The 18,470-nt window shown below is 42.4% G+C and overlaps 2 protein-coding genes across 3 annotated transcripts; one reads left to right on the forward strand and one right to left on the reverse strand.

Moving 5' to 3' along the window:
* Window positions 1–1,501: 1,501 nt before the first annotated feature.
* Window positions 1,502–2,869, forward strand: chrm4b (cholinergic receptor, muscarinic 4b; the record flags this gene model as incomplete). The annotated part of the gene is made up of 1 exon (XM_080438141.1): window positions 1,502–2,869. The coding sequence occupies one exon, from the start codon at window positions 1,502–1,504 to the stop codon at window positions 2,867–2,869; it is 1,368 nt and encodes a 455-aa protein (XP_080294267.1).
* A 1,225-nt stretch (window positions 2,870–4,094) lies between these two features.
* Window positions 4,095–14,273, reverse strand: LOC308091396 (uncharacterized protein). Of its 2 annotated transcripts, none has more exons than XM_080436997.1 (14): window positions 14,098–14,273; window positions 13,387–13,453; window positions 12,948–13,041; window positions 12,713–12,800; window positions 12,043–12,400; window positions 11,687–11,780; window positions 10,855–10,942; window positions 9,878–10,223; window positions 9,121–9,214; window positions 8,828–8,915; window positions 8,133–8,448; window positions 6,896–6,989; window positions 6,716–6,803; window positions 4,095–6,515 (listed from the first exon to the last, which is right to left on the reverse strand). In XM_080436997.1, the coding sequence occupies exons 2-14, from the start codon at window positions 13,445–13,447 to the stop codon at window positions 5,940–5,942; spliced, it is 2,385 nt and encodes a 794-aa protein (XP_080293123.1). In that variant the 5' UTR covers window positions 13,448–13,453; window positions 14,098–14,273; the 3' UTR covers window positions 4,095–5,939. The 2 variants fall into 2 exon arrangements, with proteins under 2 accessions (XP_080293123.1, XP_080293122.1); XM_080436996.1 differs by having other exon boundaries at window positions 12,037–12,400.
* Window positions 14,274–18,470: the final 4,197 nt, after the last annotated feature.

Below are 18,470 nucleotides of genomic sequence, written 5' to 3' on the forward strand. Positions count from 1 at the left end.
ACGCTTTCCTCTTCATACATTCGTCACCTCCTTCCATCGATCCTTCATTCCTTTTATTCCATACAGGTTTCACCTATATTTCATATTCAATAAATAATTTAACCCAAAAAGATGTATTGTTTGAAGGCGTGGTCTTCACAAAGTGAAAAACTTTGGAATATGTGTGATTGTGTGCTTTTGTATTGAAGAAAATTAAAGAACCAGTCCATATTTAATATTCATATATTCACTACATTGATGGGCTGTAGGCCAATATATACTATATGTTCACTCATTCAGAGACACAGTGATGGTACAGATATCTATTACCAGAATCTAAGCTCATTATTTTCTATTATATCTTTATTTTGGTTTGGTTGCTGCTATGACACCTGAATGGCCCTCTGGTGATCAATAAAGACTAATGTAATGTTGTTACATCCCACATGAAGAGACCTCTGAATGGACAACTGTCACTGTGGCTGATGACATAAAGACTCAATTAGAATCAATGTGGAGGCACATGGAGGCATAACCCCCCACCTCCACTCTGGGCTAATGATGAATGAGGGATTCCTCTGGTACATATAAACTGCTGCTGCAGCAAGAGAGACATGGTGAAACCCGGAGTCAGACACAACTTCACGTTGGACTGTTGTTGATCCTGCAGCGCTCAGTCCACTGACAGGCAGTCACACAAGATTCTGGTAAAGTGTCTCTGTTTTATAACTACTAGGCTATGTGATGGTATATCAGGAATCTGTCTCCATCTTAGGGATTTGTTGGGGCATATTAGGTGCATTAGTGTAGTATTGTAGGATTATGATTAGGTATATTAATAAATGTGTGGGCAAATTGTGTTTACTGAATGATTTGCAGTTCAATTTCCTTCATTTCAGACTTCATATTGTGGACAACCGGCTGTCTAACAAGGCACTGCATACACTGCATATTAGTGCAACAGAACATGCATTCAGATAGACTACAATAAACTATCCCATACTGCTATACATTTCTATGCTAATTGTAAATTGATATATCCCTTTTTCTTTTCTTTTCTTTACATTTTTACATCATTCTGACTTTTGTATTTGCTCTTATTTATTTCTTAATTATTATTTTATGCACAATGTTGAGGAAGCTCCAAGTACAAGAATGTCACTACCTGCAATGTTACGACATCTGTATTGTAAGCAAATGACAATAAATCCATTGAACCTACAAAAAACAATACACCAACTTTGAGGATCACATTTTTACTTTTACGTGTTAACCTTGATGATTATTGATTTGGTCAGTATAAATGTATTTTTTTTTATTTTGTAAAATTTTGTATATATTAAAATATAATCAATATTTTTAGCCAGGTTAATGCATGAAAAGATCATCTAATTAAGTCACTTTGATGGCATCAGTGAAATTGAAAGATGCATAACTGCACCACAGCAATGTTTATGGTTTAGGTTATGTATGCACTGTCCCAGGTTCAATTACCCTGATCACTGTGTTGTGTTTTATAGATATGGTACGATATCTGCTAGAATCCGGGTTTAACTCATCCTCCTGGCCCCGCCCCTGCCTTGATGCCTCCTGTCAATCATCAGACACAGTCCAGCTGATTCTTGTCATTATGGTGACCACCTTCCTGAGCGTTGCCACCGTGTTGGGCAATGCACTGGTGCTGCTATCAATCAAGATCAACCGCCGCCTGCGTTCCGTTAACAACTACTTCCTGTTGAGCCTGGCGGTGGCTGACCTCGTCGTTGGCCTCGTCTCCATGAACCTCTACACCATGTATCGTCTCTGTGGCCACTGGCCCCTTGGGACCCTTCTCTGTGACCTTTGGCTCGTACTGGACTACTGGGTGGGTAACGCCTCTGTTTTGAACTTGTTGCTCATCAGTTTGGACCGGTACTTCTGTGTGACACATCCGTTCACCTACCCGTCACAGCGAAGTGGTCGGACGGCCGTCCTGATGATAGCTGCTGTCTGGCTGTTGGCGCTACTGATCTGGGCTCCAGCCATTCTCATCTGGCAGAACGGCGCTGGCAGGCGGAGTGTTCCGGATGGACACTGCTACATCCTCCTCCTGTCCAGTCCTGCTGGTACTCTGGCAACCACGATCCCCTCCTTCTACCTCCCAGCACTGGTTATGATTGGTCTGTATGGCCGAATCTCCTCCGCCAGCCGCAGGAGACTCGGCATGATTCCGATGGCCCAACGGGCAGAAAAGAGAAGCTGGGTGTCCATTGACCCAGAGACAGACACCGTGAACCAGTCAGAGTCCAGCAGCAGCTTTAAACACAGGAGGAACAAGAGGCTTTCTGAGCAGATCGAGGGAGGAACCTCCTCCCCTCCTCCCTGCCAGCCATCTAACCCCAACCTTAACCCTAACCCCAATCCTATCACTATCCCCAATGCCAACACTGACAGCTCTGACCTTAACACTAACACAAATGTCATCACTGACATCAATATTAATATAAACACCAACCCTGACCTTAACACTAAAACCTACACTGGCCCCAGTACCAATACCAAACTCACACAAACAGGAGATGGTTATGGATCCGTTTCCTCCCCTACCCTGGCAGAGTTTCCCAGCTTCGGCAGGGCAGGACGAAGGCGCAAAGTCCTAGCAAGGGAGAGGAGGGTGACGAGGACCATTTTGTCCATTCTGCTGGCTTTCCTTCTTACCTGGACGCCTCATAACATCATGGCTGTGGTCGCCGCCTTCTGTCACTGTCGCATCCCAGGTGGCCTGTGGTCAGCAGGCTACTGGCTGTGTTACGTCAACAGCACAATCAACCCCTGCTGCTATGCCTTGTGTAACGTCACCTTTAGAAAGACCTTTAGAAACATCCTCCGCTGTCGTAGGAGAAACAACTGATTCTATCGCCCATGTTACATTTTAACGGTCAACAACTGTATATTTTAGTATATTTTGTTCCGCATGTTAGAACTTACTGTTGAGCCTTCTGGATGTGTGGTAGGTCTAATTTGACCGAACATCTGTGATGGGAGTCGTGCACTTGACTTGATACCTTCATTGATACATCTAAATCCGTGTTTCTCAACCTTTTTTGGGCCAGTGCCCCCCATTCTAATATCCAGGTCCCTTACACCCAATTAAAATGAAAGCTTTATTTTTATTGTGTATTGTGTTGCTTATATAATTTAGAAAACATCTCATAGATTTCTGAATATCTGATTTTACATTCAACTGGACTGTTGTATGTGATTATTATGTCATTATTAGCCTACTTCCCAGGGAGAGAAAAACATCCTGTTACGATAGTAAGTACAATTGTATATGGATGTCAGGCCCTGTCACATCAGGCCCCTCCCACAACACTGAATTGCAGGGCTGTCATAGCCCTGTCACGTCCCTGTGACATGATACTGACATCATCAGTATCATATGTCAGTATCATCGTTAATATCATGTCAGTATCATGGTTAGTCATGGTCAGTATCATATCAGTTTCATGGTTAGGGTTAGTTAGCAGTTGAATAATAGGTTGAAGAGATTTGTCTCATAACTGAAAGTTGCGTTTGAGATCCATGCAACAGCCAATATCTCCTGATGAATCCTATATCTCCATTACATCTCTACTTTCTGATAATTTGTGGATTTTGGTAATGATATAATTGCAGTCATTTGAAAATGAGAAAATGCAATCACATACAATTATTGTATTCTGAAACTTTCTGAAAGACAGTCATTTTGTATTTTTAATATTCTGTAATTGGTTGTGTGCAGTAATCTGAAGGAACAAAATACATTATTGTCAGTTACATTGTTGACACTAATTACATTATTGCATTCAGGATGACTGTACAGAAAAGTCAATGCCCTAAAGAGACAAATAACAGTAACTGTCAGAGGAGTCAAACCGTTGGTGGAACAGAAGTGGACGGGATTTCATTTAGTATCATTTATGGGTATAATCTTTTTTTTAACTTAAATCTAAAGCCTTGTTATGACCCGTTGCGTTTAAAACATAACAGGTAGGCTCCTGCTGCTTGCAGTAAGAGAATGGCAGTTATTAAGGCATCCGTTAAGACATCACTGTGTTTCTCCGTAGGGAACAAAGTAAACAGTCAGTCAAACATATGATCATAAGATTTATACACACTGTACATATACAGGCTCTACAGCCCATGTCAATATCTGACCTGGTCAACACAAATCAGTCCAACATCACCAAAAACTATTTGGGTTACTGTATGTGCACTTTGAGAAACAATATATCCATAGCTTCATGACCATGCTAATACAATTTTTTGTACTCAAAATATTCAGAGATTCTATGTACTGTATGTTACATAATACTGTATGTTTGTTGACAGTCAGTCATCAAACTCTGTTTAGGAGGAAAACAGTGTCCAAGTATATGATAAAAACATTGTTTATGTATGCGTTTAAACATTTGCATATTGACAGCTCAGTGTTGATATTTATCCTGTGTCCCATTTCCTCCTTCTGGTATCAATCTAAACCAAAATAGAATATCTTTGTTGGTGTAGTAGGGTTTGCACATGCAAGGAATTTGACATGGTGGACATAACAAAATACAAGTGATGTTGATTGTCGTTATGCTACAAGCTTATTAGCCAATCCACCTTTGCGAACAAATCCTGCCCTCAAGGGAAGAGTCTGAAGGACAAAAACTGCCAAATCATGTGCAAGTATTATGAACAAACCCATTATGTAAACATGTTGCCCTATATTTACAAGCTTCAACATTATATTTCTCATTCAAATTGAACAATACTTTTATCAAAATTTGACAAAACCCCAAAATAAAGACATTGACAGTGTTGTTTTTCTCCAAATGAGCATCAGTGATGTCCAAATGATTTGAATGGAGCAGGTCAGAGATGTATTTCTGACCCAGGTAAGTCCACGTCCAGAGTCTCAACTCCAAACAGTTATCATCCAGTAACACAAAGGCCTCAGGTTCAGTTCCCACAGCAGCCATGTGCTCTGTCAAGGTGTCCTTGAGCAAGGCACTTACAGTAACTGTCCACCTGCTCACTCACTTTTAAAAATACACATGGCCCTTTGACCAATCCTCTTTGTAGGTTAAAATTTGATTGGTTTTGCTGTAGCCAATCAGCAATAAGATACCCTATCTGCGGATTTGGAGTGCAGTTGATTAGTTTGTGTGAGTGTGTGTGTGTGTGTGTGTGTGTGTGTGTGTGTGTGTGTGTGTGAACTTTAGGAGTGTTAACACTTCACAAAACTTGCTTGTGACACGGCTGAGTGTAGTTTGGGTAGAGCTGAAAAATAATTTACATTTTGAAAATGTAAACAGTGGTCAACAGGGCAGAGTTTCTGAACTTAATACATGTTCCATGTATTAAGAGAAGAGCTGTCGCAACTTCACCTTTTTTGTAAAGGTTATTCTTTCGGCATGTCTGCTTTATTGCAGACAGAGACCGTGGGCATAGAGACAGAAAAGCCAAGAGAGGGGGGGGGGGGTGACATGCAGCAAAGAGCCTCGGTCGGATTCGAACCCAGGGCAGCTGCGGGAAGGACTACAGACTTATTTATGTTGTATGCACTCTTACCAAGTGGGGGGGCCAACATAGCCGACATCTGTTGAATGCCCACACAACGTCTCCGTTCAACCAACCACTCCTTCTCCCACATCACTGTAGATGGGGAACCAGAACGTTCTCAGAGTCAGACAGGTGGTTTATGAAATGTTATTGTAGGCAGCGCTGGCTCTGGGCAGGCTGGACTGAGCTCAGCTGCATGTTGCTACGTGAGACTGAGATAACAAGGAAAATGTCCTCGGGGTGGAACTCGAATGTGTGAATTTCACTTCTGCACATGCAGCACGACTGACTGTAAATATGTCAGTTCGTTGGTATGCCCGAGGCACAAGTCATGTACTGAACGGGATCTGTATTAATACGTGAGATGTACCATTTTAAAACCCCTAGTGCGTCTACATGCCCAGGTTGGTGAGGTGACCCGTGTGTCCTACAGAGTTCAGGATCATGGCTCTCTGGTTCTCCAGAATTTCTCTGTCTCTGCTGAGGGAAGCTCTCTCCTCTTCCAACATAGCTCTGTCTCTTTCCAGCGCCGCTCTCTCTCTCTCCAGCCACAACCGCTCCGCCTGCACCGCCGCTCTGTCCCTCTCCACCGCCGCTCTCTCCCTCTCCAGCACCTCCCACTCTCGCTCCATCTCCATCCCTCTGTTCTCCTCCACCTCCATCCCTCCCGTTCTCTGGCACTCGTTCACTCCGCCGTCGGCATACGACGGATTCGAGCCCTCGTAGTCGGAGGAGGACGAGGTCGGATGGGGTTGGTGTGAAACCCGATCCTGGTTAGAATTGGGGCGTGACCTGTGCCTGGGGGCGGGGTCGGGGTGGGCGGAGTCACCATCCTGGGTGATGGGAGTGAGAAGAGGGCCGCTGCTGATTAGACGGCCCTCCATGGCGTCATTCATCAGGTGGAACCAGGGCCAGGAAGCAGCGTTGTCCGTCATGTTCTCCATTCCTACAGGAGGGTACTTCAAATCCTACACACAAATATTAATGTTACAACCACTAGTAAATACTAACTGTAGTATTATGCTACTACTATTACTACTACTGCAGTTCGCCATCACTGATGGAGGATATGTAAAATCTTACATTTATTATGGTCATTATTATTATTACTGATATATCATGTCTAATGATGACCATATTTTTGCATCATTATAATTATTATTATTACCTTATATCTTCTCTTGAGATTGTCCCATTTCTTGGACATTTGATATGTTGACACTTTACCCAAAAGCCCAAGCTCCTTCAGAATGGCCCTGCAGGCAGACAGATAAGACAGCTCCCTTAGCTCCATATAGACAAACAGACAGACAGGCAGACAGAACGACAAACGGATAAACTGTCTTACTTCCAGGCAGCCTTGGCAGCGTTCCTTCTGCCTGTGAACAGAGCTTCGTTAGCAGCTCTCAGTTTGATCAACCTCCTGGTGTCCTGATCCGTCACTATGGAAACACGCAGACAATAATACTTTTATAATAATAGTACAGCTAGCAATTTTATTACAACGTCCACTACAACTACTAATTTTACTACAGCTACAACTCCAACTGCTACTACAATATGCTCTACATGGCGTCTGTTTAATTATTGAGACGTACCCTTAGGTGGTCTATGCTCAAATCACATCAGTCTCCCTCTCAGCTCTCTTACCGTTTTCTTATTTCATATTGCAATAAAGAATAAAAACCTTTATTTCGACAGCAACCTTTCATGATATATGACCAGACAATCCAAACTTTAGTGTATCTTGTAGAAGCACAAGTAGTAGTTCTTACTCTTGAAGGAGTGGAATGTGAGTGCTTGGTTCTTTGTCTTGTGATTAGTTCTTACAGTTGTATGAGCAGAATGTGATGAGTCCTTTCTCTTGTAGGAGCAGAATTTGAATCGGTTCTTAGTCTTGTAGGAGCAGAATGTGATTGGTTTTTAGTATTTCCGGGAGCTGAACTTGAATAGTTCTTGCTGTTGTAGGAGCATAAATGATTGGTTCTTAATAACATAAGAAAAAATGCAATTCCTTTTTACTGATGTAGGATCAGAATGTGATTATTTCCAACTCTTGTAGGAGCAGAAAGTGATTGGTCCTTAGTAGCAGAAGAAGACTTTAGTTCTTACCGTTTTAGGAGCAGAATGTTATTGGTTCTTACTCTCATCTAGGAGCAGAACTTTTGTACTGTTGTAGTAATGTTATTGGTTCTTACTCTCATCTAGGAGCAGAACTTTTGTACTGTTGTAGTAGTCTCGCATAGCCAGATGATCAGAGATCTCCACCTGCTGATACTGTACATCTGGTGACAACTAAATTCTATGAATGGGCTAAATCTGGGCCGAAACAATTTGGGAATTAAAAAAAGAACAGCATTACAGAAGCGATGCAAAGACTTGAGGGCGTTCCTTCATATGGGATGGTATCAGGATTGGTTGTCAAAGCAGTGGGTGTAGGATTGTTACCGCTGGCTCTCTCCGGTGTCCAGGCCCATTCAGTGAATTTAAATTTCCCAAGGCTCATCAATAGGCAGAGATCTCCGATAGACTGGCTCGATTGGCTCTTTGTACTGTTGTAGAAGTAGAATGTGATCGGTTCTTACTCTTGTAGGAGCAGTCAGTAGGTGTCGAACACTCCTCCCCGCTGGCGTCAATAAAGGTCACAACGCCATCGGCCTCCGTGTCCCCCAGACTCTCCTCCAGCTCCGACATGCTGCTCCTTTCAACCAACAGGCAATCCCGGTCGCCGGGGGTCGGGGATGAGCCAAAGACGTTCTCCTCCTCATTGGTCCAGATGGGCGTCACTCGGGCCGCTTTCCCAGCCAGGCGACCCTCCATTGCGTCACTCATCACCTGGAACCATGGCCACGATGCTGGATTGGTCTGGTTCTCCATCCCTCGAGGAGGAAACTTTAAGTCCTGATAGACAGACGGAGATAGATAAAGTGATTGTATAGATTAGATACATCGGCAGGAACTGTTGCCATTTCACGTCTTTCCGTTTTGCCTACAAGCATACACTGTATCAGATACAATATGGCTCTACGCAATTTTGCACATTTCAAACATCGTTTTGAACGAAGAATTGTCTATGAAAATGTAGTTGGTATAATTTGAGTATGCTCCGCTTTGAAAAGGCAAGGCTTGGTACCGTCCTTCGCATCCTTCAAAGGACGCAGCCTTTGCAGCCTTCGTAGGCTGAAACCTTTGAACGATGCAGCCCCCGGCCTGAATTGGGATTGGGACACAGCTACTGATAATTAATGAGTATATTCTATAAATTGAAGGGATTTTCTACCTTGTACTTGGTCTTCAGATTGTCCCATTTCTTAGCCACCTGGTCAGGTGTGATCTTCCCTGTCAGTCCCATCTGCTTCACTATACCCCTACACACACACACACACACACACACACACACACACACACACACACACACACACACACACACACACACACACACACACACACACACACACACACACACACACACACACACACACACACACACACACACATGTTGGTTCTAGTACTGAGTGACAGTGGAGAGACCACTTGAGCCGATGTCTTAGCGACAGACATTATCTGTCTTACCTCCATGCAGGCTTGGCTGTGTTTCTCCTGCCAGTAAACAGAGATTCGTTAGCTGCTCTCAGCTCAATCAGACTCCTGGTGTCCTCCTCTGTTACTATAGTAACACAAACCATGATAATACAACTTCAAATGTTTTCATGTAATAATAATAATATGAAGATGATTATAACAATAAATAAATAAACAGTATGCATTTTGCATCTCTAATATAATAAACACATATGGCTGCACTTAAAAATGTAAAGACTTCCTCTATGTCTGTCTGTTAGTATGCCAACAGTAACGTCAGTATACTGTATAATACAGTATATATAACGTTACTAAATAATATTATATAGTATACATAACGTCACTGTCGGGCAGAAACCTCTCATCTCCATATTATAACCTTTTTTATAAATTTTTCGTAAATTAATTCCCTACATTGTCACAACGTAGCAAAAATAGCTGATCTAGGCTGCAAATGCAGCCTGACAGCATGTCGTGGGTTCGAATCCCGATCCCGACGACTTTTGCTGCGTGTCACTCCCCATCTCTCTCTCCCCATTTCCTGTCAGTCTACTGTATACTATCAAATAAAGGAAAAAATATATATACACCGGTATATAAAAAAAACAATAGCTGATCTACAAGCTCAAAACGCCTTGAATTTGAATCCTGAAAAGTTGCCGTTTTGGACATGGAGGTTTCTACCCGACAGCAACGATATACAGAATTCACATACATACTAACAGACAAACATAGAGGAAGTCTTTACATTTGTAAGTGTAGCCATCAGCCATCCTGTGGAGCTCCCCGAGGGCAGAGGATCCGTTCTTGTCTTCGTTGTCCACCAGGAGGTCAATCTCCGACTCCGTCAGGAACTCTGCCATGCCGCTGCTCGCGCGCCCCACAGACGACCGCCGCCGCGCTCGTTTTCTGGGTGGGGGAGGCGGTGGGGAAGATGACGACGAGGGTTCGAACTCTTCATCTCCGTCCTCAATGATGGGGGTGAGGAGGGGGGCGGATGTGGCGAAGCGCCCCTCCATGGCATCGTTCATTCTGTAGTACCACGGCCATGACGATGGGCTGGACTCTGACCCGCGAGACGGAAACTTCAACTCCTGGAAAACACAGGAAGCACAGTTGGTAGGGGTGTAATTATACTTATGCCATATAACTCGGTACTTTCCCCCCTGCTCAACCTGAACACAGTCCTGCAGATACATCAGAAATTCACAACTCCAACAAACAGTACTATGAGTCATGGGAGGCTAGAAAACTATATCGTTTCTAATGTTGTCATGTTTAATTTTTCTTATTGTTGAAAATAACTTTACTGCCAGACACCTACCTCCTGAGTAAAATGGCTGTTTCCACTCAGGGATCATCTTTTTATTTTCTTATCTTATCTGATACCTTATAAGTCCTCAGTTCAAATACCACCGAAGTGGAAAAAGCAGCACTCCAAAATGAAGGATGCAAGACATGCTCAGATAAACATTCTTATTTATTGTGAACGCAGAGAAGATTTTATTTGTTTTCTTTTTTATCTGCTCTGAGGAAGGCTGAGGCTGAAACGCGTCAAGCGTTCACAATGAATAATAATGTTTATTTGAGCCAGTCTTGCATCCTTCATTTTGGACTGCCCCTTTTTCCACTTGGGTGGTATTTGATCCTAGTTATATTTATAGCTGAGCACCCACTGCCTAAACAAAATCCAGAGGAAGCGCACCTGCTTTTTTACCCCCTTACCTTATACCTCCTCTTCAGGTTGTCCCATTTCTTAGCCAGCTGTTCTGTGGTCACTTTCCCCTGCAGGCCCAGTTCATAGAGTATCGCTCTGAAACAGACACAATATTAGACATTACTGGGCGGCCATAGATGCATGGGATATCCCCGGTCGGTTTGGGTCCCCAGTTCATGTGTTGATGTATCCATAAACAAGACACTTAAGCCCTAACTGACCCCCTATTGTCTGTTTACATACAGACAGGCTGGACAGACTGTTATAAGGTTTTATATAGCTTTTTAGGTTTAGAATAAGCATTAACATTTGATAACAGTGTTGGGGTTAGGATTAAGATAGAGACAGCAGAGTGTAAGGGAGCATTCACACCGAACACTACAAACGAAAAGTCAATGGAAAGCCAGGACTCCTGGCTCTGGGCTACATTGTAGCTTGAGTTGAAACATTTTCAATTCATGCCACAACGTTGTCTGCAGCAGAGCTGGTTTGTGACAAATCTTCATTGCCAGAATAAGTATCATACAGAGATCGAAAGGGAACGAGCATGGTGCTCTCTCAAGTTTTTTATTTGCTTAACAAACACCAATTCACTGTTGCTAATGCTGTATAATGTACCGTAGTGGCATTTCATTTGGGTTCTTTAGTCTACTAACTCAACCAAATGTGAATTATGCAAGTTGTCCCACATATACTACTTTGAGTGCTACTTAGTTTGTAGCAAGAATACAGCAATATGTAGTGTTCCGTGAGAATGCAGCCTTAGGATTAGAGTGTTTGGGTTAAAATTAGGATTAGATTGGTAGATAGATTTGGTTAGGATTAGGGATTATTTCGTACCTCCAGGCAGGCTTCGCAGAGTGTTTCCTCCCAGTAAACAGAGCTTCATTGGCAGCTCGTAATTTAATCATCCTCTCCGTCTCTGGCTCTGTCACTGTTAGAAACACAGCAGCATTTGCAATGGCATTATGTGTATGTCCGTACATATTTAAATTACATGTTTATTATAAACTATAATACAGCTAGGGCAGGCTATATAATAGTATTACTAAAGTTACTAACAGGACAGGAAACCACACAGGCACTGTGGCCAAATAATCCATCAGATTAGGATCTGTCAAAGTGGCCAATAAAGTAGACAAATTTACCAGCCAGAATAAAAATGTTGGCTACCAGTGCACTTTACTTACACGTACTTTTATAGGTGCACTCTGAGATCCGCCTCCAGCCCATGGGAACGCCCTGCTGGGGAGTGCTGCCTGGGGCCCTCCCACTGTCCCCTGCGGCCTCCGCGGCGACCGTGTCCTCCATTTCCGTCTTGATCAGAAACTCTAGGATGTCTGCGTTCTCGGTGCTCTCGTTGCTTGCCGACTGACCGTTGCTATGGTGACAGGAGGCAGCGAGGGCGTTGGTGAGGTTGTTGACGGAGTCAGGGTTCAACACTAGGTTGCTGTTGTACAGACGACCCTGCATGGCCTCGTCCATGATGGAGAACCATGGCCACGAGTCTGAGGAGCCTCCAGACTCGTGGTTATGATACGGCTGCTTCAGATCCTACAGGCGACATTATCGTAGAGTTAGTACATATTTAAGACAGTTAACGTGGGTGTCAGCTGCAGAACAGAGAAGAATAGAAGGAAAATAGAATAAAAATTCAACAAATCACAAGTGAATTGTGTATGAATTGTGTGAATTTGGTTTGACAAAGCCTGCCAGAGTGACATTGTTAACAACATCACAAGTCATGGCTGATTAGAATATTGACACGGAATTGACGGAAATACTTAATGCAGCAAGTCTGGTTAAGTTGAACTTTAGTTCACAATTGCACATAGAATTGTCATCATACACCTTCAATTTACACACCTTGTATTTGGTCCGCAAGTTGTCCCATTTCTTGGCAATCTGATCGGCTGTCAATTTGCCCTGAAGACCCAAGCCTTTGAGAATGGTGCTGGAAACACAGACAGGAGGCCACAATAGGTTTCCTAACACCAATCTAATCTAAAGCTAATCTAAACTGCCTGTTGATTGTTGCATCTTATCAGAAAACAAGACAATTATTAACAGAGGAACGTTAACAGCTACATTCTATACATACTTCCAGGCGATCTTGGCAGAGTTCCTCTTGCCTGTGAAAAGAGCTTCATTGGACGCCCGGTACTCAATGAGCCTTTTCACATCCTCCTCTGTCACTGTAAACACACAACACTTATCAGCACTAACAATCAGATTAACTCATTAATAGCAAATGGGTGTCTAATTGATTGATAAACAGTAATTAATCAACTGTCTTCCGCCGTCTCTGTAAACAAAAAACAAACAAAAACTGATGAAGCAATGTGCCTGAAATATAATGATATTAAATAATATTAATAACAAAATAATAATAGCAATGAAATGGGTCTTTTGTATAGAGAAAGGAGGAGAATGTACATTACAACCGTTATCAGAAAGACAGGCAGTAACAAAGTAGTAGGTACACACAGCCTCTGACATGATGTGCATTACACTGTTGATACACAGAACATATTACTCACTTTTATAGGAGTTGTCTGCTGTCTGTGGCAGCATGTTCATGGCGGACTCCATACTGATCATGGACTCCTAAATTAGAAGAATAGAACAGTGTTATTTCTCACAAACAGACAGGAAGGAAGGGAGGAAGGAAGGAAGGAAACCAGCCGTGACCAAAGCATAGGGTACTTTTGCCTGAAAACTCCCCCTTATATACCTGTTGAAATGCCAGCTAAAAACTGTCTTCCAGGCACCCATTTAAACTACAAAATGTTCTATAAATTCAACAAAATGATAAAACTTAACATTGAAGATACAGTTTGAGATGATATAATTTAATATCTAAAGTATGATCAAGTACTTTTAACCTAAAATGTTATGCTACTTATCTTTATCTATATAAAAAGTAGGATAAAGTTGTGTTATGGTTATAATGGGAGAATGAGAATGTCTTAACAGAGCAAAGCTTGGGGCAAAAAAATCTCCCTCAAGTCTGTCCAGTCAGGCCAGGCTAGCTGGGTTAGCTACATCCGCTATCCTGCCACTTTTAACTTTGTTTCTGTAAATAAATGGAACGTCTATTTTATATGAGCAGGAACGTGCATAAACAGTGGAGGAATGTGAGTTGATAACAAGCCAAGCTTAGACCCATAACAACAGCTACAGGCAGACAGCCGCTGGGAGGGGAAGAGAGCAAGCTATGCTAAAGCTAGGCTAGTAAAAATAAAACATACCGACAAAAACCAACAGTCATTCCACGCTGTGTTGTGGGAAATGCAGTCTTTGGTATCTGCCGTTTTCGCGGTTTAAGCATCAAAAAGGTGGAGAAGAACAGATGTTGCTGTGTGGACAGTAAGCTTTGCATTCCTGTTTCCTCTGCTGTGTCTGAGGGAGCGTTTCATTAACTACACCCCTGGTGTACCTCCGTCACGTGACTCTGACCACAGCACAGCTAACCTCGCGTCACCAGCAGCCTTGAGAGCCTTTCCACCGCGGAAAGCCTGGTATTAATTCTAAACTGGCCCGTGTGATCCGGTTTAGAGGGGAAAAAATCTTGTTCCGGTGGTGTGTTCCGGTTGGCGCCGCATTGTTTTTGTTCCCCACATACTGTATGACCAGAAACATCTGAAAATTGTGGGAGGCAACAGTCTGGCCACGCGAGACTACACATAATGTGAATCAATTCGTTTAGTCTCGCTACCTGCTACGTCGTAACAGGTAGTTTTTATTCTAACTCGTGGCAGCTACGAGTTAGAATAAAAGATGGACAGGCCAAACGATTATTATACCCAAAAGAAACAAAACCATTTATACTAATTTAAACCAATTTTAAACTAGGGGGATCATTTTGGAGGTGCACGGCACCGGAGGTTCTGGTTGTGGGTTCCGGCCACCTGATGACGTAAAGTTATTTCTGTCCAGACCGGACGTGTGTGTGTGTGTGTGTGTGTGTGTGTGTGTGTGTGTGTGTGTGTGTGTGTGTGTGTGTGTGTGTGTGTGTGTGCGTGTGTGCGTGTGTGTGTGCGTGCGTGCGTGCGTGCGTGCGTGCGTGCGTGCGTGCGTGCGCGTGAGTGCGTGCGTGCGTGCGTGTGTGTGTGTGTGTACCTTGACATTTCAGTATATTGTAATTACATTTTAATTTAACCTTGGGTCATCATTGAAATGGTGTTTGTGGACAGTTTTATTTTATTTACTGGCTACCACAAAAATCTGAAACAAGTCAGAGTGCCTTGACGAACATTCTAGTCTTTGAGGTCTTAAGGGAGAAATAGAGAAATAGACACTGAACGGATTAAATGGAATGAACCATTTCAAAATCTATAACAATAACAACCATAAAGAGTACAGCAACTTGCAATGGTCTACAAGATACACCACAACGTAAAGATCCCCATGTACCTGTCCAAAGTACTTCAAAAACGTAAATGAAGTCCAGGTAGCTCCACTGATCACGTCCAACCCAGATTTGGCACAAACAAGGGGTTGAATTCGTTCTCCTGCAAAAAAAATTGTAAAACCAGACTCTCCTTCACAACTGCCCTAAAAGAGTACCTTCAGGCAGTGTTGTGTTCTAGTTTTTTTATGAAGGTATACTATGTTTATTCCCTGCCTCCCACACGCACGGCATGCGCGCGTCTATAATGAATTAAATGTAAAAAACGCTGTTTTGATTTTGGTGGCGACGAAAAAAAATCTCAAGGTATACGGCGTACACAGCATCTGACGGTAGAACCCACCACTGCCTTCAGGTCAGGTGGCTGCAATTCCAAACTGGCCCCTGAAAAGTCATAACCTAACCCCCCCCCCCCCCCTTTCGAACTTTTTACTCTACATATTTTTGTTTTTCTTATTTTTCAATTCTAAACTGATGTTCTGCATAGGAGTGTATATATATATATATATATTTGTTTTTTTTTCTAAATTTTTATCCCACGATTTTGTAACCCCTATTTTTTTCACCCTAGTGCCAATGCCTAAGCGTGTAATCCTGGGCACTACCTTCCCTCTGCCAACCTAGGGAGGCCAGGGCCGAGCTCATGCCTCCTTCAATGCATGAGAGCCGTCTGACATTCTTATCACCTGACAGGGGAGGGGAGAGTTTCCCTGGTTGGACGTAGCGCGTGGAAGGAACACGAACACATTATTCCAATAGTAGGGGGTACTAAGTGAAAAATCGTTACGCGGCGGATAAAAGCATGAAATTTGATACAGATGTCCCTTGGGTCATCCTAAAACATCCTAGAAGGGGTGCCCAAAAAAATCTTAAACAGGAAGTGAGTTATGGACAAAATCCAAAATGGCCACCTAAACTGTTGACCGTTGACTCAAAAGACACCAAAATAATCTCCAAAAAGCATAAAATGTGGCACACATGTCCTTTGGGTCATCCTAAGACATCCTAGAAGGGGAGCCCAAAAAAATCTGAAACAGGAAGTGAGTTATTGACCAAATTGAAAATGGCCGCCTAGTGTTGTCGATTGACTCAAAAGACAACTAAAGAATCTCCAAAAAGTATAAAATGTGTCACACATGTCCCTTGGGTCATCCTAAGACATCCTAGAAGGGGTGCCCAAAAAAGTCTTCAACAGGAAGTGAGTTATTGACTAAATTGAAAATGGCCGCCTACAGTGTTGGCGATTGACTCAAAAAGCCTATAGAATCTCCAAAAAGTATACAATTTGGCACATATGTCCCTTGGGTCATCCTAACACATCCTAGAAGGGGTGCCAAAAATAATCTGAAACAGGAAGTGAGTTATTGACTAAATTGAAAATGGCCGCCTACAGTGTTGAAAGATGATGCAAGATACCTACAGAATCTCATAAAAGCATGAAATGTGGTACAAATGTCCCTTGGGTGATCTGAACGCATCCTACAAGGGGTGCCCAAAAAGGTTTTAAACAGGAAGTGACCGCCTAAAGGCAGTTGACACAAAAGAAAACATAAGGGGACGTCATAAAAGTGTATAATTTGGTACGTACATTGAGTGCTTCTTAATATATCCTAGAAGGGGTTATTTATCTGTTTGCTTGTTTATTAAACTTTTTAGGAAGGGACCATGTTGAAGAAATTCTAAATGGCTGTTTAAACAGTTGACCATGGCAGTCTGCATATTATGCAGACTCAATACGACAGGTTATGCAGTGCATAACTTGCCGTATTTTGTAGTCTACCTTCTGTTTTTATTTCTACATCACTTATTTATTTTACTTTCTGCATAATTTTTTTATTGTACTCTTTGAATCTTCTTTATTTATCTAACTCTCTGCATATTCTCATTTATTTTACTCTGCATCTTATCTTACTCTGCATATTCTTATTTTACTCTCTGCATCTTATTTATTTTGCACTCTACATCTTCTTGCTTGTTTTACACTCTATCTTCTCATGTATTTTCTTCTTGATCATTACTGTTTTTTTGTGATTAGTAACTACATGTATTCATGTGTGCCATTTCGCAATTACCAGCACATTGGCATAATGCTCTGCAAGGTAACCCAGCATCCCGGCATCTACACTTTCTCGAACAGAAGGGCTCAGCTTTGCAGCCACACTTGAGTTCTCTACAAACTTAAGCAGCCTCTGGCAAGAGTGTCCATAAAGGTGTCCACGAATCAGCGACTTTAATTTATTTGTCAGGAGATGGTAGAGATTGCATAGCTTTCAGGCTTCTGGACCAAATGCTAGATTGGCTGCTCGATTTGAATATTGTAGCAGTGCAGCCCGTGTGGGAGGAGTGTTTTCCATTGAGAGACTATTCAAACTTGTTTTGGCACCCCTTAGGATGCATTCAGATCACCCAAGGGACATTTGTACCAAATTTCATGCTTTTATGAGATTATTTTTTATGAGTGTCTTTTGCATCATCTGTCAAGACTGTACACAGCCATTTTCAATTTAGTCAATAACTCACTTCCTGTTTCAGATCATTTCAGGCACCCCTTCTAGGATGTCTTAGGATGACCCAAAGGGACATGTATGCCATTATGACATTCTTTAGTTGTCTTTTGAGTCAATCGACAACACTGTAGGCGGTCATTTTCAATTTTGTCAATGACTCACTTCCTGTTTAAGATTTTTTTGGGCACCCCTTCTGGGATGTCTTGGGATGACCCAAGGGACATGTCTGCCAAATTGTATGCTTTTATGAGATTCTTTAGTTGTCTTTTGAGTCAATAGATAACACTGTAGGCGGCCATTTTCAATTTTGTCAATAACTCAGTTCCTGCTTAAGATTTCTTTGGGCACCCCTTCTAGGATGTCTTAGGATGACCAAAAAGACATGTGTGCCAAATTGTAGGGTTTTCTCAGGCGCCCAGCTGGCCAGGGGGAGGCGTAGGAGTGTATATCTGTCTGTCAAAAGGACCCCATTTGAAACAAGCCATTAGGCTTTCATGGGCTTTTTAATCATATTTAGTTTACCTTGTATTGCACTGTACTTTCATGTGTTTTTATTTCTGAAAACTTCGAAATAAAGGATTCAATCAATCGATCAATCAAAGAACGAACGAGCGAGCGACCTGGGAGGTTTTCAGCTATTTCTTTCAATGGTGTGACGTCACGTTCTCTTTCTACTTACTACTACTATTATTATTATTATTATACA

Source organism: Gymnoscopelus braueri (assembly GCF_963280865.1).
Source record: "Gymnoscopelus braueri genome assembly, chromosome: 9".
In the NCBI taxonomy this organism is placed as follows: Eukaryota; Metazoa; Chordata; class Actinopteri; order Myctophiformes; family Myctophidae; genus Gymnoscopelus; species Gymnoscopelus braueri.

Excerpts from the sequence above, each read along its gene's own strand:
- LOC308091396 (XM_080436996.1), bottom strand. The coding sequence starts at position 13,447 with ATGATCAGTATGGAGTCCGCCATGAACATGCTGCCACAGACAGCAGAC. Across the intron at positions 10,224-10,854 it reads ACCTGAAGAGGAGGTATAAG|GAGTTGAAGTTTCCGTCTCG; the intron begins GTAAGGGGGTAA and ends TGTGTTTTCCAG. Across the intron at positions 6,804-6,895 it reads GCTGCCAAGGCTGCCTGGAA|GGCCATTCTGAAGGAGCTTG; the intron begins GTAAGACAGTTT and ends GTCTGCCTGCAG.